The 21,454-nt window shown below is 40.0% G+C and overlaps 1 protein-coding gene across 1 annotated transcript in view; it reads right to left on the reverse strand.

The window, feature by feature from the left end:
• The window catches only part of LOC138052677 (cilia- and flagella-associated protein 47-like), a 71,346-nt gene that overhangs the window by 45,484 nt on the left and 4,408 nt on the right, over positions 1 to 21,454 (reverse strand). The window contains exons 5-19 of the mRNA XM_068899226.1: positions 19,195 to 19,423; positions 17,635 to 17,932; positions 16,480 to 16,825; positions 15,864 to 16,022; positions 14,768 to 14,920; positions 14,099 to 14,205; positions 13,572 to 13,654; positions 13,156 to 13,252; positions 11,944 to 12,047; positions 11,280 to 11,392; positions 8,237 to 8,370; positions 6,597 to 6,707; positions 5,704 to 5,834; positions 2,942 to 3,064; positions 1,104 to 1,187 (exon numbers count right to left, since the gene is read on the reverse strand). Coding sequence (XP_068755327.1) covers positions 1,104 to 1,187; positions 2,942 to 3,064; positions 5,704 to 5,834; positions 6,597 to 6,707; positions 8,237 to 8,370; positions 11,280 to 11,392; positions 11,944 to 12,047; positions 13,156 to 13,252; positions 13,572 to 13,654; positions 14,099 to 14,205; positions 14,768 to 14,920; positions 15,864 to 16,022; positions 16,480 to 16,825; positions 17,635 to 17,932; positions 19,195 to 19,423 — 2,272 coding nt within the window. The remainder of the gene's footprint in view (positions 1 to 1,103; positions 1,188 to 2,941; positions 3,065 to 5,703; positions 5,835 to 6,596; positions 6,708 to 8,236; positions 8,371 to 11,279; positions 11,393 to 11,943; positions 12,048 to 13,155; positions 13,253 to 13,571; positions 13,655 to 14,098; positions 14,206 to 14,767; positions 14,921 to 15,863; positions 16,023 to 16,479; positions 16,826 to 17,634; positions 17,933 to 19,194; positions 19,424 to 21,454) is intronic.

The raw sequence follows: 21,454 nt of genomic DNA on the forward strand, positions 1-21,454 counted from the left end.
TGGATAGCTCATGACAACTTCACGATGTAGTATTCCCTTCACTAAAGAAAACTTAAATGAAACACATCAGAAAACTGCATTTGTGAGCTTGGCTGATCTTGAGCATTTAAAATCCGAACTAGGTTTCAGGGGGGGTGCACGAATGGCGCAGGAATGGCGCAGTGGTGAGAGCACTCGCCTCCCACCGATGTGGCCCGGGTTCGATTCCCGGTGGGTTGAGTTTGTTGGTTCTTTACTCTGCAACGAGAGGTTTTTCTCCGGGTACTCCGGTTTTCCATCTGCTCAAAAATTAACATTTGACTTGATTCGCGTCAATTGTTGATTTCAGTTTACAGTGTCCCCAATTAGCATGCCTGCGCTAGGTCGACTAGACACTTAAATAAAGTTCCTTTCCTTTCTTTTCAGAAAAGGTTAGGTTTTAGTTGTTGTTTTTTGCGTGTCTCCTTTTTTCTTGCTTTATTTTTTAAGATAATACACCTTACTCCAAAATGGCTACCATTTTAGTATTCTTTTGTTTGATTGCAAATTGGCTTTTTTGGCCTCGTTCGAATTTAAATGTTCTTTTGAATTTTACGTTTGAAAGCGAGGTCAAGAGGGCCAATTTGCAAGGAAACAAAAAAATACTAAAATGGCGGCCATTTTGGAATAAGGTGTATTTACATCGGTTACCAGTCACAGGCGCCCCTCAAAAACTCTTTTTTATTTTTCGAAACTAAATTGTGGGTGGACATCAATCAAATGTTTCCATGACGAGTTCGACTGCCGCCAAGTGAAAGGACTAATGTCATGGAAACATTTGATTGACGACCACCCAAAATTTAGTGCGAAACATGAAAAAAAGTCGTTGAGGGGCGCGTAACTGATGATGTGCTTATCACGATAACTAAAAGCTAATCGTTTCCTGTCGCCGTAGTTGTTGTTGTTTTTTAATAAGCTCCTTACTGTCTTCATTTTACGTGGTGAACAGGAATATGAAAAAAATGAGCAGCAATGGGAAACGCATCCATCCATCCGGCCGTCCGTCCGTCCGTCCGTCCGTCCGTCCTTCCATCAATCCATCTTAGAAGGAGTGATTGGTATTTGTACAGCAGTGGTTTACATACCTTAAGTTCTGCTGTTCCCCCAACAGGCACAACTCCTTCCTTCGGAGAAATCATCATTCCAGGTATAGGACGGGTGTCATTTACCTAAAAAAAAAATAGAGACCACGATGCCACTGCAGAGGAAGAGTATTTTCCCTTAGTTGATTAAGACCCCGAGTGTTTGTCTGGCAGAGGTTTCGACTGCCACCCCCCGAACAGCAGACCGTGCTCTAAGAATCCATGAAATGATTTGAAAATGCCTATGATCAATTGCTCCTCTCTTTAACTTGCTGACAATGACGTTCAAATTTCAATTAACGGTTGCGTTTTTCACTACGTCAATCACAGTCGTCGCGACAGTTAAGGAGTTGTTAAAAACCGAAAAGTCGATCGAAATTTGCCAACCACAACGTTAAATGTGACCCACTAACCCTTTGCTCTCAAGGTGGAAATTTTAACGTAGCTCAAAAAGTTACATTTAAAAGTCTGGGTCCTTGAATAGACCACTTTCATAATGGCAGCCAAATAAAACATTCTTTTTTTTTCATTCTAATAAGCCTTTCTAGCCTCGTTACAATGAAGCAAATTTCAAAAGAATATTTGTTTCAAAATGAGGGCAGGGCAATTAACATAAATACAAAATTATGTAACGGGGGTCGCCATTTATGAAAGTGGTCTATTATAACTCTTTAAGCAAGATTCAAATTTCTCCAAACCAGAGAAGAATCAAACTGTCTGATTATCAACCTGGGACCCGTTTCTCAAAAGTCCCGAAACTTTACGGGACGTTTTCGGGTGTCCCAATTCCCTTTGTATCTCAAGAAAGGAGAGGATTGAATTCGTCAAACTTAACAGTTATTTTTCTTTTTGTTGTCTTAAATACATGTTAAAAGATCGGCTTTCCAAAACAAGCAGTTGGCAATTTCACAAATGGCTTTTCGGGCCCGAAAAGTTTTCGGGACTTTCGAGAAACGGGCCCCTGGCCCCAGTTGTTTAAGAGCCAAATAACCTTATCCAGTGGATAATTCACTACCCAGAGTATAAAATGTACTCCACGTTAAACGTTGCCTAAGGTTTTCCTGCCCGCCTTTAGCGGCTTACATGTGCAGACACATCACCTATTCACGGTTACTGGGCAAATAATGAGATCACCGCGCACCGGTGGCTCAGTTGGTTGAGCACCAGGCTGTCACGGCCGGACCAACACTCAGGGTCTTTAAATAACTGAGGAGAAAGTGCTGCCTTTGTAATTACATCTGCAAATGGTTAGACTCTTTAGTCTTCTCGGATAAGGACGATAAGCCGGAGGTCCCGTCTCACAACCCTTCAATGTTCATAATCCTGTGGGACGTAAAAGAACCCGCACACTTGTCGCAAAGAGTAGGGCATGTAGTGCCCGGTGTTGTGGTCTGTCTTCTATGGTGTATCATGGTTGGGGGGGGTAAATGCTCGGAGAAATTAGCTACACCAAGCTACTCTAAAAATCCGAGAGTAAATAAAGATATATGATATGATGATATATGATATATGATGATATGATCACCCGAAGTCTTTGCGCTGATTGAAACTGCTGCATAGAGACTTATCCACGGGATAAAGTTATCTGGCCTCTGAACAACTGGAGCTTCGTTACCAGTTTCGAAAGGAAGAAAAAGCTATGGTTGCAATACAAGCTTATCTTTCGTTATACATGTTCTCCTGTTTAACGCCGAGTATGCTTCTCAATGGGGAACCCCTTGGGAGCGAAAGGGTTAATATAACCGTGAAAATAGAATGAGCTTTTAATTTGCGGGTTTGTTTGCAGATAATAATCACAGCAGTAAATGAACCAAGCCTTACTAGCAAAAATTCGCACTGACCTCAAAATAAGCATGATTGTGACCAGTGTTTTTAAGCGACACTGTCCTCACGGTGGTCAAATGAAGCGGAACTGAACCAAGCAAAAGTCTTCTCTCCACAAACCCACAATGAGCCGATCCAAGCTGAAGAGGTAATGAATAAAAGGGTTTAGGTCCTATGAAACTGCAGTGCTGCGTCGGTTGGAAGGTAAAACACAGAAATGGGTTTATCAACTGGATTGATATGGCCTTCAGCAAAGCGAAAAGCGACGGACTAACGCTCGAAACGTCAGCTTTGGAATTTCTTTACGCTGGTCAATAGACCACTTTCGAGTTCTCACGGCTGGACTGGATCTAGCATGAAATGGAGGCTAATGCGGGCAAATCTTTTCAAATGCAAATCAATTTGCCCGCATTAGCCTCCATTTCATGCTAGATCCAGTCGAACCGTTAGAATACGAAACTGGCCTATTTATCACATCAACTCAGTTGACAAACCCATTTCTGTGAAGAGACAACAGTTTCACGAAAAGGTTCAAGCGAGTCGCGTTTATAACATTGACAACACTCAGCCATGCACCTGTGGTGTTTAAATGAAAAAAAATCCCTCACTTTCGTTGCTCAAGCACGCTTCTGCTTAATTTTCCCAACAGTCAACTTAAAAACAGAGCACGCTGAGGTCCAAGACGCCAAAAGTAAAATTGATATCTAGAAAGGCGTACTTCTTAGAAGTTCACTGGCGAAAAATCTTTGCGCAGGAGTCGCGAAGATATGGTACGCACGTGATGTGTTGACTGCGAGGGCAATATTTTAGTTCTGAGCATGCGCATTAGGTGTAGAGGTCAAACTTTTTAAAGAGTGCATGCTTACACACCCAGTAGTAACAACGAAAAGTTAAACCCTTTATCTCTGAGGGCTGAGTCGATAAGTTCACTCTAAAGTAGCTAAAACACAAGTTTTCAAATTTGTTGTTTTAGGCTGAAACGTTCCATCGAGCAAAACACCAAACGTCCAATTCCTTTTCATCCTGGCCCGGGTTGTTCGAAGCATGGTTAGCGCTAAGCAGCGTTAAATAACATGGAAACCTATAGGTTTTAATACATCTTAACCAACGGTTAGCACCAACCAGTCTTCGAGCAATCGGCCCCTGGAAGTCAAGCTCCTCCCACAATTATGTTTTGTTTTACGAGACATCTGGTTTAAGATGTCAACGTCAACTTTGACGACAGTTGATTGGTAGCCAGATGTACCTATAGATGATAATATTTTTATGAGGAAACTGGAATAGCGGGAAAATAAACCCTAACTCTAAGAGATCAACTTAAACTCAGTCCACATGCAATACAATACAGTACAATACTATTTCCTCTTGACGTGGTTCCTTAATTTAGTTACAAACGCATTGTAGTTGCAAACGATGTTTCAGTCGTATTAAGTAAAAGATCTTGAGCATGGTGGCCAAATAAACCACTCGGTTCCTAGTCTGCCTCCATGTTACCTATCGACGTTACGATCGAAGAGGAGCAGAGGTGGATATCCCGGGTGATAATCAATATGGCAGCTTGATTGCCAAAGGCATACCCTAACCCAAAGGGTCACCCATTCATAATTCAGTTGGTAGAGCATCGCACCGGATCGCAGAGGTCCTGGGTTCGAAGAGCGAAGTGCGAGGATCTCTTCTCCATTCCGTTAGGGCCGATTTACACGGTACGACTTTGTCGCATGCGACAACGGCTTACAACAGGGCCGCGACATGATTTACGATTGTTGTGTACGTCAGAAAAAATGTCGTCGCATTTTAAGGGCCGATTTACACGGTACGACTTTGTCGCATGCGACAACGGCTTAGAACAGGCCCGCGACGTGATTTACGATTGTTGTGTACGTCAAAAAAAATGTCGTAGCATTTTAAAACATGTTTTGAAACGCTGCGACAATGGTAAAGTCATGTCGTAGGCCTGTCATGAGCTTGTCGCATGCGACAAAATCGTATCGTATAAATCGGCCCTAAGATCTACGACGCTGTCGTCAACGTGAACGCCACGAAACAAGAATATCATTGGTTAAAATAGGAAAAATAATCGTGCTGCACGTGCGCACGCATTTTTGCAAATTCGTGCGGTACTCTGCAAACGCCGTGAAATCACCGAATTTGAGGTATTGAAGACAATGCGGGCGTATAAATGTGAAATCTTTCAGCCTCTATTATTACTTTGCAACCGCTCGTACCAATTTATTTTTAGGATACTTCGGCCACTATAAAGGAGCTTAAGCACGCGCATTTTGGAGACGCAGAGGGCAGCCGGAAGTGAGCCATTTTCCTTTTTAACTGCTCTTTACACAACCACATTTAATTTGCCAAGTATCTTTACTCAATTAGACTTTATTAGAATTAAAATCTGGGAGACACCACTGTCCTGGCACACATGTTCTCTTCCGGTTGCCGTCCGCGTCTCAAAAACGCGCGTGCTTAAGCTCACTATTGTAAGACGCGAACGAGATGACCTAACCGTGAGAAACTTACGATAGTGCGACGTTATATTTTGAGGTGATGTTTTCGTCGACGTCGCGGGGTCGCAGATCTTAAAGTCCCCAATATCGATTGACAGACGACAACCAGCTTGATAAGCGCATGTTTGCAAACACAGGACATAAGGTGGTAAATTTGAGAAAAAAGCGTATACACTTGACCCAAAATCTGTGCCGTGCAGTTACCCCTATCTTCAACCACCACGTTGGTGTTGTTATGGTAGAGTATAGTTAAAACACTGTTAAATACATACTTTGGCCAAACACTTGAGCTTCAAATCACTGCCACCAGTGACATGCAGAAGGAAATCAGTTTCATCAGGGGCTGAAAATGTTGGCTGATAAACAACTTCGCATTCCAGGCCAGTGAAGGCATCAACAGACCCTGAAAACAATAGAAAGGTTACTCAATATTGTTCATCGTGCCACTCCAAGCGCAGATAGTAACTGGTTTCCTCCATTTTGAAGAAAACGGTCAGATTTCACACAAGTTATCAATTAAGGAATTGAACAAATTTTTGTCAAAGTTGTTTAATTAATTAATTAATTAACCCTTTGACACCCAAACTTAGTATTTTACTCTGTCTAACACAAGACGATTTTACTCGTCAATGGAGAACCCCTGGGAGTCAATGGGTTAAAATTCACGAACAGCGTGAGTTTCAATTTCAACCGATGAAATTTAGGAGCTCTCCGAGGTATAGTTTGCAGCTGCACACAACTGAAAGACTGAAATACGATGAATGGCATAGAAATCTTTTTAGGGCCTGATTATATAATGAATTTTAGCCCGGGCTGAAATTTTGTTGTGATTACATGCTCAATTTCAGCCCGGGTGGCAAAATGCAAATTTCCATGGGAAAATTTACTGAGATACACAAACTCTCGCCTTTAGCCCTAGTATTACCATATAACGGTCACAGTTTTTCCTGGAGTAACGGCAAGTTAACTCCTCAATTATGTGAAACGCCATGTCGTACCTTTTCTTTGAGCATATCACACATAACTAAGTCTCACTTGTTTTAGATATCTTACGTGACGGTTTTGATTCACTTTAATTTGACCAAATCAGCTCTGCTGCAAATTCACTACAACGACCACATCTTTAGCAAGTATGGCATGCACAAAGGCAAACCGGCAACCTTACCACTTGATGGTCTAATAGAGAATGCTGTCCCTTTCTCATCAACAACTGGAGACCAAGAAAACTCAGCCGGGAAGTTCCTTTCGTTTAACAAGGTGATCGAACCGCGGAGACCTACAATGTTGTATTACGGAAATGAAAATGTATTATACCGCATTCACACCAAAGCTTAAACACGTTTAAAAGCTGTTTAGTTAAACATGGTTTAAAATTGTTTTCTTAATACAAGTTACTAGCTGACATAATGTAGATTCCAAATTCAACACAATGAAGACACACATTAGAATTTACATGAACCATACGTAAAATTCACTCTTTCAGCCTTCCGTTGCTCATTTTTATTTTGTTAAACCTGGTTAATTAAACGTGTTTAGTTGGTGTGAATCGGGTATAAAGGTAGGAATGTTATAGCTAAGGGAGAAGGCTTGGGGCGATGATGAGAGAAATCGCCTTTCATTAATGTGTAATGAGTTTAATTCTCAGACTTTGCGTCATAGGCGGGTTGACTTTGTTGGTTGTTGTTCTTTGTTCTGAGAGGTTTATGAGTGCTCAAGTGTTCCCCTCTCATCAAAAGATAATGTTTGATAATCACTTTTTTCAAGTCTCCAGCTTCTAAATCCGAGCACAAGTGCGTAACGTTTCGGAGAGACTGTAAATCAAATCGAATTGAAGCAGTAAACAGCGTGGGCACGGAAAAACTTCAAATTGACTCGTGCTTTCTATACGTAGCTTGGAGTGCTGCTGGTGTTAGTTGCAAAAACAAAGCGAACACAGTTAAACAATGCCGACTTTAAATGTTTTTTTTTTTTAATTTTAAATTTGGACGATGATTGACGAGATAATCCTAAGATGGGTGCATTTTCCCATTAATTACCAATTTTGCAAGGTAGAGTGAGTTTCAATCGAGTGTTGTAAAACCAAAGCCAAAGTAATTATTTCGGCCAATCAAAAAGGACGGAGACAATCCAGTAAACCAATTAAAACTCGAAGTAATTACACGAAGCCGACACAAAGCGCGGGAAAACGTGCACACGCAAGCAACGATTGCTCTTGGTTTCACTTCTGATTAATTGAAAAAATGGCGCGAGAACTTTCAACCAATCACTGAGTGAAGAAAATGCAAAACCAAAGCAATTCACTAATTACTTTCGACACTCAATTGAAAACCGCTCTAAGCGCCAATTTGAAACACGTCACGATCAAGACAACAGATAGATTTAGCGTTGCTTTTACGTGAAACGGCAAACGGCAGATGTTGCCTGTCATAGATCAGGAAAATTCCCTGATACTATCATTCACACTTTCATGGTTTAATTTGGATTCTCCAAAATCAGAATGCACTATACTAGGAGTTCAACCAGATAGCTATACCGCATCAGACAGACCACAACATCGGGAACTCCACGCCCTACTCATAGTGTGTGGGTTCTTTTACGTCCCACAGGGTTATGAACATTAAAGGATTTTGAGACGGGGCCTCCGGTCCCCCTACGGAAGGTAAGGGAGGGGGGGAGGGGCTTTGCACAAAAAGGGGCGGGGATGCTTGTCGGACATTTTGAATCATATATTGAACTACCCGCAGTTCAATATATGATTCATTTCATGTATCATTTTATCGTTAACGCAAACGTGGAGCTTTTTACCTGAATCGGCGAGAAGACCAGGGGAGGGTTTCAGTACAACTTCATCTCCTGATAACTCAAGAGCCACTGACACAACTTCCGCCATAACTACAATATGTTGGCGATGATAACCGTTTATGCTGTAGTTGACGCTTCTATAAACATTAGTGGGGAACAAAGCACTTTATCAATAACAAAAAGAAGAGCGAATTCATATTTAAACAAAATGTTGTGAAAAATTATTTCATGACTAACACATTTACTCAGTTGACATAATCGTGTGGGTGAGTGTAGTCCTGGGAAGGACTATTTAGGGTGACATTATGGACCTTATGAATCAATGGGGAGCTTACGAAACGAGGACGACGACGGCTGCGAGGACTTTATTTAATAATACGAGTTCGCGTTATTCATATCACTACGAAACTATTTCATGTCGTTTCGCGTTAAAAATGTGTAGTAACTGTCGAGGAATTAAACTGGTATGAGTGAGTTGGAAGCGTAGAGAGAGAACTGAAAATTCATCGTCTTGTGCTAACGTCCTCCAAAGAACCTTGAATTTTTCACGTCGTCATTTAGGACATGACGGCAAAGAAATGTACCAAAATGTAAAACACACGTGCAGAGCGTGCAGAGCCATTGTTTTTGCTCACTAAACCTATTGTTTTGTAGCGTCGTCGTTGCCGTCGGCGTCGTCGTTTCGTAATAATAGGGAGCTTACGAAACGAGGACGACGACGGCTACGAGGACTTCATTTAAAAATACGAGTTCGCGTTATTTATATCACTACGAAACTATTTCATGTCGTTTCGCGTTAAAAATGTGTAGTAACTGTTGAGGAATTAAACTGGTATGAGTGGGTTGGAAGCGTAGAGAGAGAACTGAAAATTCATCGTCATGTGCTAACGTCCTCCACAGAACCTTGAATTTGGTCATTTCACGTCGTCATTTAGGAGATGACGGCAAAGAAATGTACCAAAATGTAAAACGCACGTGCAGAGCGTGCAGAGCCATTGTTTTTGCTCACTAAACCTATTGTTTTGTAGCGTCGTCGTTGCCGTCGGCGTCGTCGTTTCGTAAGCTCCCTAGGGAGCTTAAGCAACGACAACGGCGACGGCAACGAGAATGTCATCTCAAAATATAAATTTGCGTTATTTTAATCGCTTCGTGACTATTTCAACGTTTTTAATATGACAAGGGTGTGGTAATTCCTCAAAGAGGACACCAGTCGGAACGGCACTTCATTTTAGGCGAGAAAATGAAAATTTATCCTCAAGTGCTGACGTTCTTCATAACACCAAAAACTTGGCTATTTCACGTTGTTGTTTCGCTGACGACGTCAACGAAATGGACAACTGTGAAAAACGCACGTGCAGGGCGTGCAAAGCTATTGGTTTTACCCACTAAATATGAAAATCTGCGCCGTTCTCGTTGCCGTCGCCGTTGTCGTTGCGTAAGCTCCCTAGGAGGTCGTCTGTGGGCTGAGTTTCAGTCGAACTCAATCTGACTCTGAGGGCTTTTCTCCATGCAGGTACTCCGGTTTTCCTCCCACATCAAAATTGACTCTTAGTCAATTACATCCGGCTGCAGGCAGATACCCTCGATAGGGACAACCTCTGGTATCCTTCCCTTTCATTAAACTGCTTGAATAAAGTTGCTATGACGACTGCGCATGACTTTATGGGTATTTGCCAGAATTGCGCCAAAGTCGACGACGTTGGTTAGGGTGATTTGCTGGCGTCTTGAAAATAACAGGACGTGAAGTTAGTTGTCCAAGTTTCTCTCGATGCTTCAGGTGTTTTTTTATTATTATTTTTGGGATAATCAAGCATCACATTTAGGGGCATGCAGTTCAAGTGACGATCTTGCGCTCTGCCATGGTGAATACAGTCCAACAAAAATGAAAGCGCTAGTGAAACTCAAAGCCAAATCTTCGTACATGTATCAACAAAGATAGGCATAGCGTTCGAGGCACATGCATAATGTAGAAATGGATGCTAAAACTAAAGTAATGCACGAATCGAAGCTAAAACTAAACCATTGTAATGTGGTTACCTCGTTGTTTATAAATGTCCCCCCTGTGGAAACGAAACTGAGCCTTGCATTCATCAACTCGAACCTTTTCATGGTTCCAGTTCGGAAACTCTGGGTTTTTTGTACTTGGGAACATCGTATAAAAGTACAAATTCTTGTTTGTTCGATCACCGTATCCTATTCGAGCTTCCTTTTCTCTAAAGTTAGGCATTTGGGTTCGAACAACTTGCCTTGTGAAAACATAAAAACAAACTTCACAAACGGCGGGAAAATTTACCGCACGCGCACAAACGTCGTCGTCTTTACAGCGAACATCATAAATTTAAGTTTACACAGGACGGCGACGCGGGACTATGAAGTGACCGGACGGGGCGTCGTCGATTCGTACGCTCCCTACTGACTGACGTTTCGGCAACCTGAGCGGAAATCATCTTCAGAGTCAAATCAATGCCAGTCAAGTCAGTGTCACCCGAGACAGTCCTTCTCAGGACTACACTCACCTGGATGATCGTACTGAATTATGATATGCCTCCGGGATTAATACAATTTACGATTTTACATTGAACTTTTACAAGCAAAACTGTTCATTCCACCTCAAGCATGCATTCACAATACAGAAATGTAATAAAATAACTTGATAGAAACATTTCAGCTGCATAACTTTAAATTAGCTCACTCTATCACAACTTGCATTGATCGTTCCCTTACAAGTAGTATCATATTCCACAAATCTAATGTATGAATTTCACAACCTCGTTCCCAGGGTCTCCATTGTCGCCTGAGAACGAGGTTGTGAATTTCATTTATCTTCTATACCACTAATATTAAAAAGACCCTTGGGTGAACTGTAAAGTGCAGTGATCACCAAGTCAGGCTCGGGTTGTTTGCAGCACAGTTTGCGCTAACCAGGCTTCGAGCAACCGCCCCAGGTGTCTACATTTGGTTGGAATATAATATTCTCAAACCCTGCAAAACTTTGGGCGACAAAAAAGTGATGTTATAAAAGTGTTCACAGTGATTTATTGGTTACCTTTCAAATGTTCCTCTTATATTAGATTCAAACATCATAGCAAGCTTTGCCACAGAGTTTGGTGGAATCACTTGAGACAATGGAGACGTCTGACGAAGTTCTCGACAGTCTATCTACAATAATAGTCACAATTTTCAATTCAGATTTGTGCAAAAAAAACTACAACTCTACAACAGCGTGTTCGTTATGATACTTCAACGCACAACTTTTAGCAGTCTTAGTTGCTTAGTTACTTAGTTGCAACAGTCCCTCGTCTCACTAATGAGCCGCTTGAAGGCGATCTGCCTTCGATATCAGTTAAGGTACGGCACTACGGGAGGGGGGGGGGGGGATGTTTCACACCCTGTTCTAAGGCAGCCAGCATTTGGAACTACCAGGAATACCAACAGAGGCTGAAGAAGGACTACTTAGGTCAAAACTCTGTTGGTCAACACTGGCTACGACAATGTCATGACCACCTGAAAAGGACAATGCTCTACCATGACAACCAGAAGAATGTTGTGGCCGGAGGACGACGTAGATATAGATAATTTTATACTCTTTCGTTTTCTAAAAAGTGGGTTTTGCTAATAGCTATTGCATTACATCTAGCTACTCTTGTGAAGGTGCTAAAACCAGATGAACTTTGGTTAGGAAGTATTTACATTTGGGATAGTGGTTTTACCTGCACAACAACATGGATATAAATGTCCAAGTTGTTAACAATCATAAGATCTTTGGTACTAACAGATCGTAAACAAACTTGGCCAAAGTCCATCAGGGAGGGACCTGAGGAAAAAAATAAGAGGTACAGTGTATGCCCAAAAATGCGTGTAATTCGTTTGAGCTAATTTTGACAAAGCTTACTACCGGTAAGTGTTCCCTAATTTGCCTATATACTGTGTTGTCAACATCACTTGTGTCCAGAATTAAACTGAGGACGCTTTCCATCGATTTGACAGAACTGACCTGCCAGACGGGGCATTTGGAAGGACTAACTCATTCTACAACGCTTCCAAATTAACACACTTCGAGGATGATATATACTCCTCCAGAAGAATACGAGCGATTATCATGCAAGTGCTCCTTCAAATTGTTGCATTTTCCTTGCAAACTGACGGGTCTGGCCGCCCATTTCTGACAAAAGGAAAGCGGCCTTAGAGTTTGGGACAAAAAGCAAATAAGCGCCGCCCCCGAATAAGCGCCGCCGTCTCAATGCGGCGTATATTCGAGGAATTTCGTCGGATTAAAAAAACACAAAAAAGTAACTCTAGCACAGCATGGGGAATTTCTTTGAATCAAAACCGATGTTCTTCAGTTCAAAGTGATTGTATTTCACTGCTCGTCCAGTAAGTAAAATAGAGTTAACTGAATAGAGTGTAATGTGAAGTGCTAGATTTCTGTCCCATATGAACCATGTTAGCGTTAGCCCTACTGATGGAAATGGGCCCACACAAGGACTGAGAAAAACTCTGACCAGGGTGGGAAGTAAAATGCCGTAAGAGTCAAATGGTGACCATCAAAAGACGTTTCTGTTATTCCCAATTTTTCTGTGTGGCGTCCAATTTTTAAATAAGCGCCGCCCTCGAATAAGCGACGCACTTGAGGCGTGAAAAATTAAATGAGCGCCGCGGCGCTTATTTGAGTAAATACGGTAAACATGAACAGTTATGATCAGTCTAAACTAAAAAATATTGTACAACACCTCGTTTTTGTGAATATGTAGTTGAGGTATACGATTAATGGGAAACATTGTGACATACATAAAAATGGAACTCCACCTAATTACGTGTATTTCAAGTAAGTGAAAAAGCTTATGATTGATAACATCCAATGAATCACTCTCTGCCGCAGGTCAGACTTTTAACAGTCACTGGAACTGCACGCAAATTACTACCTATATCCACAAGTTTAAGCTGCTGTGGGGAAAGCACCGAAGAACAGTCACGCTTTTCCTTTTCAGTCATCGGAATAGCATTCAAGCCATCACTTAACTGCAAAACAAAAACAACAAAACAAACACTTTTAAGGCAAAAAAGTACCATGCGCACAGAAGCTATTTTGAACAGAAAAAGTATATATTGCTTTAAAAGGGCTACCGGTAATCACCCTATTTTGCTGTCTTGGGGCTAGAGAATGTCACAGCTCAATGTGGTTGAGCCAAAAGAATATACCAGTTCATGCAGCGAACAGACCAAAACCTAGCTGTGTTTTCCTTCGCATTTTTGCAAAAAATGCTGGCGTAATTGCCTTTCCCTTGCTAAAACGCTCAAAATAATGCAAGCATAATGTGTCAAAGCCTATTTGACTTACAGGCTTTGATAGAGTTTGAGACTTGTTTCCTTCCAGAGTCAAGGAACTCAACAGCTTCACTTCATCGCTCACTGTGAAGGGAGCTGCATAAGAAAAACAACGTTAGTCAAGACAATGATGCTCCTGATGATTATGGCCATTTATTATTACAGTGTTGCAGATGACCACGTTAATGATAGTCGGCCGGTTGGCTCAATCGAGAGCGCACTGAACTTTCGTGCGGGAGGTCGCGGGTTCACATCCCCGGCCAGACCAACACAGCCCTGGTTCATTAACTCTGTGGGATGTTAAAGATCACACACTCTATTCGAAAAGAGAAGGGGACAGAGTTCCCAGTGTCGTGGTCTGACCTTCCAGCATGTGGTCGGCTTGGCAGGATTAGCTTCTGTGTGAATGAGACCACAATTGTGTATAACAGCCAGACGTCAGGCTACCTAGCCAAGTGCTGGAGCTTCACTCAAACTCAAACTCAATCAACAACAATATTAAACTTATTATGATACCAAATATGAAAAATAACTCCCCACCTTCTTCTGAGGACCTGGAAATTTCCAACGTTGAAATCTTTGGAGGTTTTAATCCTCTATTGCTCTTCATTCCCAAATCAAGAGCATTGTTGAGCTCATGAAACTCACTAACAAAAAACAAACATGAACACATCTACCATTACTAGAATCTCTGTAAGTTTTTTGACAAGTAAAACACCCTTAGTTTTAATCAGTGTTGAGACACTAAAATTGCTACTATGACAAAAAAGTCACTTCCCTTTTTTCTTCAGATTTTGAAAGTGTGTTTGCTTAACATCTGAATGGCAAAATTTTGAGCTTTGATTTTAATCCAAAGGCTTTTTACTTTGATTGTAAGTTTTGCATTTCATGGTCCACCACTACTGACGCTCAATACTGACTGATTGGACCTCAGAGGGTTGGAACTATTTAGGCAAAAGTGATGTCTAAATGCAGCTTATATTATAAATGTAAATGCAAAACACAAGTTTAAAAGTCTGAAAGTGCAAAACTCCCATGCTGTATATTACATGTACACACACGCCTTGCATTCTTAAACTAGTGAGCTTTGACGTCACTTTCTCCTCAATCCAGTTCTCTCAAGATTTTAAAGTTAGTAATGCCAGAGAATTAATTTTTACTCATCAATGGGTTCATGAAAGCCACCTTGCAATACTTTTAGCAGGTTACCTTTTCTTTTCATGGAGTAGTCGTTTTTCTCCAAGTCTTTTGATGTAATCAAGATATTGCTGCTTATGTTGAAACCTTTGTTGCTCTTCTTTATCAGTGTAAGCATAGTCCGGGTCAACAAACGTGTACCTTTCAATGCCAGTAAACAGCGTTCTTTGAAAAGACAAAAATTAATGTCATAAAGAACAAAGATGAATGCATCGTACATTATTTGGAACAATGCTGGAATAAACAATGAAAAACAAATAATATTGCCATTACTGGTAATGAACAGAGCCCACACCACAAATTTTCTTTGTCCAGTTTAACAGATTACAGGCTTACTGATACAGCTTTTTACTCATTCATTGAAGGCAACAACAAATTCAATGAAAAAGACTTACCAGTAAGGTACATCCTAAATAATATTATCCTACTGCCAATTTGGCTGAACTATATGTTTTGGCAGACAAATACAACAAATTGTTCATTTTGCAATTTAATGCAACAAACATATACCGGGTACTAACAGATGAAGGATCCGTAAATGTCGACTCTAACAGCTTCAAGTAATATTAACAAAACGAAGTTTGCAATTTCCCCTATTCACAACAATTTGTACTAGCAGCGAACAATTTTAAGATACAGATGTATTTTGAAAGAACCTGATCAAAGTCAATGGTATTATTCAAATAGGCATTCAGTGATCCTTGAGGGAAACAATTATTATTCTAGTACTTTGTTTTACTGAAGGAGAATTGTTCATGATGGGTAATCACCAATCGTTCTAGAATTATTGCATATTCTCTCTTTTTATTTGTTTTTTTCCCCCAAATTGTTATGATAATTATACCAAAGCTACATTTAATGTAATTACAGCAGTCAGTCTTATAATAAATTACATACTGTGTCACCTTTATAAGTGATTTATTATCAAGACATGGATGAATCTTAACACTTCTCCCTTTCAATTTACACCCTTAAGGGATACTATTATGTTGTATATTAACTAAAATTAAATATAGCTTTGTGTATTTTAGTATATAGTTACCGGTATGTCTACACAATGTATTTTAAAAGCAAGCAATCTTATTCAGGCATTTGAAAAGGGCCTCACTTGATATTTTCATTTCTCTTTGCAGGTCTAATACTAGTGGCTCGGTCATTAGGGTGGGCAACCTGTAGTGTACCAGGGGGTGGCTGTGTTTTCTGTTGGTTGGTCTCCCTGGTGCCAGTTCCGTGGAGGTGAATTAGGGTGGTGTAAATTGGCACCAGCCTGTGAGTAAACACAGAAAAACAATTTAACATAAATTTCAATTCATTAAGTTCCAACTTGTATACAAAATACTGAAAAGGACAAATTAATATAATGGGAAAAATTAGGAGCTTCTTTTCATCTCCATAACTACACATGTATTATTCATGTGGCAATAATAACTATTTTACAAAAAGCTGTGCAGAAGTCAATTAAGACATTTTGCTTGAGCATGTTTAATTGTGTACATCAAAACATCACAAAACAACTTAATTATGAGAAACTAAAAATAGCTTAGAGCTAGAATAGGGTTAACTATAGAAAAAGCAATACGTTCCCATGGTACATGTAGTTAACCTTGATTTGCTTTAATTATATAATCCTGCCTTGAATAACTTGGCCGTACATATCATAATATTATTATTTATCCTCATGCTGATAAACCCAAAAAATGCCTCTTATTGTTTTTTAAACATACTTGACTGTAGTAGGATCTCCATCAGATGAAAAGTCATCTGTGACACTTCCCATGACCTCCAGTGGAACCATTGGTTTGAATGTTCCCATTTGATTAGGTCTGAATGATAACAACACGTCCACTGATTGGCCAGGACTGATATGATCCTGTGATGGTGACGAGTGGAAGTGTGCCGTGGAATGGAGAGAAAATGCGACTGGCAAACCTGCTGACTCATTGTTTACAGTGCAAAGTGCATCAATTTGTTTACCAACAGGACAATCTCCAAACTTGAACACAGGACTAGGTGAGATGGACAGAAGCACTGGTAATGCTGTTCCCAGGAGTGCCACTTCAACTCGTGAACCTTGATTGGGAAGATTCATCAGTTACAAAAAATAATGATATTGCCACAATATTTTGACTAACCTATCGTTAAGTTACAATAACAATGACCCAGCTCTGCAAAGTTTTGAATTCAAACAACTAGACAGTAATAATTAATATTATTTGGCACAAGAATGTGAAAAGAGATGCCCCTAACATTATTAAGAAAGTAATCAAAGAATAATTCTCCAAGTTTGATCCTATTCCTACAGCATTTGCTGGTTGATTGATAGAAAGAATTATTGCATTTACAGGTGTAAATTGTGCTGGATATGAAAATGGTTTATACTCATGCCCTCACTTTTGCAACTGCAAGTATTAACTTTTGACCCCAGGAGTACTTGGTATGTAAATTTTCCTCACAATTTCAAAGAAATGTCTGTCAGACAGGATTGAGAATGAAGACTACCCAACAAAGAACTATATGGTACTAGTTGGGAGAATGCACATCTCAATCGTGGGAATTAAAGGGATAAAAATTAATTGGGAGTGTAGATTTCCAGTTCAAAGATGGTAACTACTATTATCTGGTTAAATAAGAACAAACATTGTACATAACAATGGCTACAGTGTGCTTGTAGATTCAATAGAGATCTTGCTGGCCTGTGTAGAAGGGGCTGTAAGGTACTGGACGGTCAGTGTTAAAAAAGAGCAAAAAATATTAATTTTAGCAACATGGATGTACGTCTGCCTTCAAACAACTAATGGAAATTCTTTAGTCAGTCTCGATGCTACACAGGCAGCCTGATCCCAAGGCATTCAGTTCCTTGCTGCTCTCTTGACATGTACCTCCATTACTTTTTGCAGCCAAGTCAGAAATCCCAGCAACACTTCCAACTGTCTCTATATGCATGAACAGAGTGTAGTCCTTCCTCGGTGGAGGTTGGTCAGTTCTCGTCCAACCCTTGTTAGACTTAGTATACCTTGGACTAAATCTAAAGTGAATCTCTCTTTGTTCGAGAGGATGAAGGACTCCCTGGCTTGGTAAGGCTGTAACTAGCATTGTCAAGTCATTGGCCAATCCCATTTCTTGAGACTGAGTTTGTGACAATAGCATGGCTGTTGCATTTTTAGTCAAATCAATACCCTGGGACAAAAACAAAAATCAAGCTATTAATTAACTCCTTTTAAGCTTCAAAAGTTAAGGTTCACATTACAACTAGGTTGACAATAAAACACAGTTCAATGCTGCTCTGGTTTAAAGAAAATTGGAAGATTGTATTGCTTAAAAAATGGACCGTTGTATGAAAATTCTGTCACCTTTTGAATCGCACACAGGTAAGCGTCCCTTCACTAATTCATTCATTTAAAGACACAAAAGGTTGCTTTTGTATCTCATGTTAACAAACCGCAGTGCCGGTCCAGAAAAAGAGTTTTCTGCACACAATAATTCTCAAATATCACCCACGGAACAGCCACAGGGCATTGTTTTTGTTTCCATTTTGATTTAACATATGTGAAAATTCAAACAAAAATTTAAAAAACTAAAAATATTCCAAAATTGTCACTAGGTATGGTTTTCTCCTGTCCCTTAAATTATGTATTAAAATGGGTCTTTGAAGAGTAAATTTTAAGTGACATGTTTATCCAAATTTCTTCAAACCAGAGTACCATCAAGCTACATGTATGTCCCTTAACGCTTATTAAATACTCTCACAGTGCTCGAAATTTAAAACAATTCCGGGTTGTCCCTGTTTCAAAAGCCAGGTAACTACATGTAAACCCATAAATTGGTTGCCCTGATAAATGCTTGGTTGCCCATTGGGAAACCCCCTACAATTAAATGCACGCCATGTTGAGAGGCAATCACATGGCGTTGGAACTTGCGTATCCCACAGCTCTAAGTGTGCGCCTATAGTTTTTTGAGGAAGTCTGGGTTAAGTTATTTCCATCACCAGTTACGTCACAATACCGGCGAATTTCCCAACCTGACATTTTTTATAAAAGCCACAGATACTCAAAACACAGGAAAAAATGCTCAACTGCGGCAAATTAATTATCGTTAAGCTCACACTACAGTACTATCACACATTGACATCAGAAAACCGTTGTGTGAGTCGAGTGCTGCTTATGTAATTCATTTTCTATTTTTGGCTGGGTTGTCTGTCGTTTTTTCGTTGGGCAAGCACCCTTAAACTAGTTGCCTAGTAAACTTTCTGGTTGTCTGGGATGACCAGACGACTCCTAATTTCGAGCCCTGACCCCTCACATGCACAGTTTTTTACGACTAACATCATAAGTCTGCCATAAAAAAAATCTTTGGCAAAAAAAAAATACACTGAATAACAACTACATGTATAAGGTCTGGAATACAATAATAACAAAAACTGTGAAAACATTAGAACATACCACTTCTTGTCCTTCTCCACCTTCTTCCAGTACAACAACAAAGTTTGTCTCATCTGGTCCATTGTTAAAAATCATGAAAGATTTTGTGAGGTCTGTACCATAGTACGTTGAGCCAAAGTTAATTGTCCGCACAGTTTCCTGGGTGTCCAGGGTCAAAAGCTCCAGAGATCTCTCCACAACATTTCCAATAATTTGAAGAGTTGTTGGAAGCTGGCCCTCAAGTTTTACACTATAAAACATTGGTGAGAATAATATTGATAATAATATTACTCATTAAAAACAAACATTAAAAGACTTTGGATACATTTTTTCACAAAAGATAAATAAAGGACAGATAATCATTATTAGAATAAGTATAATTATGCAAAAACAGTGGATAGCGTTGAATGCAAGCTCTGATTGGCTACTCAAACTCCGAATATCCTTCGTTATTCACCTCCAAGAAACTCGCGCGGGGATTTGTGCCCAAAACATTCACCTCAGTGTTGGCGACTAGTGGTGGATATTTACCTTGCTGCTTTGCGGCTCAGTAAATAACTCCCACTAGCCGCCATTCCTCCACTTCGGTGAATAGTTGTTAATTATAAATGGAACAGTTCAGATAGTGTGATGGAAGATAATATTATATCTGATCGCCACGTAGTTGAACTGCAGGATTTGTATGAAACAGTTTTTGAGTGTAAGTTTTGGATTTCACAGTGCGCCATTACTGACATTCAAAACTGATCGATTGGACATCAGAGGGTTGGATCTAGAGAAAATATGTCATTTTTCACTAGCTTAAAATTTCAGCGTGTAAACGCAATTTATTACGTAAAATTATGCAAAACACAGGTTTAAAAGTCTGAAAGCCCGAAACTCCCATGCTGCATATTAATTAGCAGCGTACACACGCATTGTATTCTTAAACTAGCGAGTCTTTGACGTCACTTTCTCCTCGACCCAGCTCTCTCAAGATTTTTAAGTTAGTAATGGCAGACCAATAAATAAGAAAATTCCAGTTAAAATAAACAGGTGTCTTAAGTTGTTAAAATCAGAACTTAAAACTTGGGTCAGTTAGTGTTTAATTAACATAGCTTTGAAATCCAAAGAAAAAAACAATTGTTTTTTTGGGCGTAGTACAACTTTAACGTCGGTAGTTCCTTCAGTTACGAAACTGGTATCAATGGAAGCCGTTGGTGCGCCCTTTAACCCCCCCCCCCCCCCCTCCCTCTGTCAGTGTTCCGTTTTACGGATATTTAAAGCCATAGCTACATGGATCAGAGGAAAGTCGAAACAGACATTGAAGTCACCGAGGATTGAACCAGGGACCTCTTGCTCCGAAAGCCACGTGCTAGCCAACTGAGCCACCACACCTCTCGAATTATTGTTATATCACAATGAAATTGGAATCAGCATGGAAAAACATGTAATTTCATGACGTGTGCCCATTGAAATGCCCAAAAAGTAGACTGAAACATTGAAAGAAATACAGCTTAAAAAGGAAAGAGAAGCATGTATGGACAAAAATGGACAAGATTGAAACAGAAAATTGCCTTTGGATAATCTTGAAAAAAGTTGGCCCAATGTTTTTCAAGTTCATGGCAAATTGCCTAGACTAAGGTCGTTTTTGCTCAGAATCATTTTGTTTGTGATATAACGATAATTTTATCAGAAAAGGAATTTGCAATTTAAACTAAAAAATTTCCTTGAACAATTGAAAATAATGTGACATAGCCCCTTTAAATCAGTTTGTCCTCCTTTCTTCCTTCAGTGTGGCTAAATGGAATTTAGGCACAGTTAGAATGAAGACAATGCCAGTCAGTGGTAAGCCTTTAAGAACGTTCGCGCCCAAAACGTTCCCACGTACAGATTTTTTTTAAACTTGCCACGCAGAAAGGTAATGATCTACTTTTGCCAAAAAGGCAAAAAAAATGGGGGGTCACCGTGCTCGTTTTCGAGATCATGAGGTGCATTTATAGAAGACTGCATTACTTTAAGACGATCTTAGCTTACAACTGTCAGCAATAAAAAAGCTACATGAGTCAAATTTAGATCAGGTAAACGTACTCAGTTCAACATAACTAATAAAACTAAATTAACCTTTGCAGCTGGTGTCTGAGGTGAAATAGACCTTGAAAAACGATACATATTAGTCTAAGAAAGAAAACTTCGGTCGCACGAGAGCATAAAAGGCCAAATATTTGTAACTTCTCACGTACAGATTTTTTTTGTTTTTTATTAAAATGGACAAAATCAAGAAAGGAAGTGATCTACGGAA

The sequence above is a fragment of the Montipora capricornis genome, chromosome 6, assembly GCF_036669925.1.
Source record: "Montipora capricornis isolate CH-2021 chromosome 6, ASM3666992v2, whole genome shotgun sequence".
NCBI lineage: Eukaryota > Metazoa > Cnidaria > Anthozoa > Scleractinia > Acroporidae > Montipora > Montipora capricornis.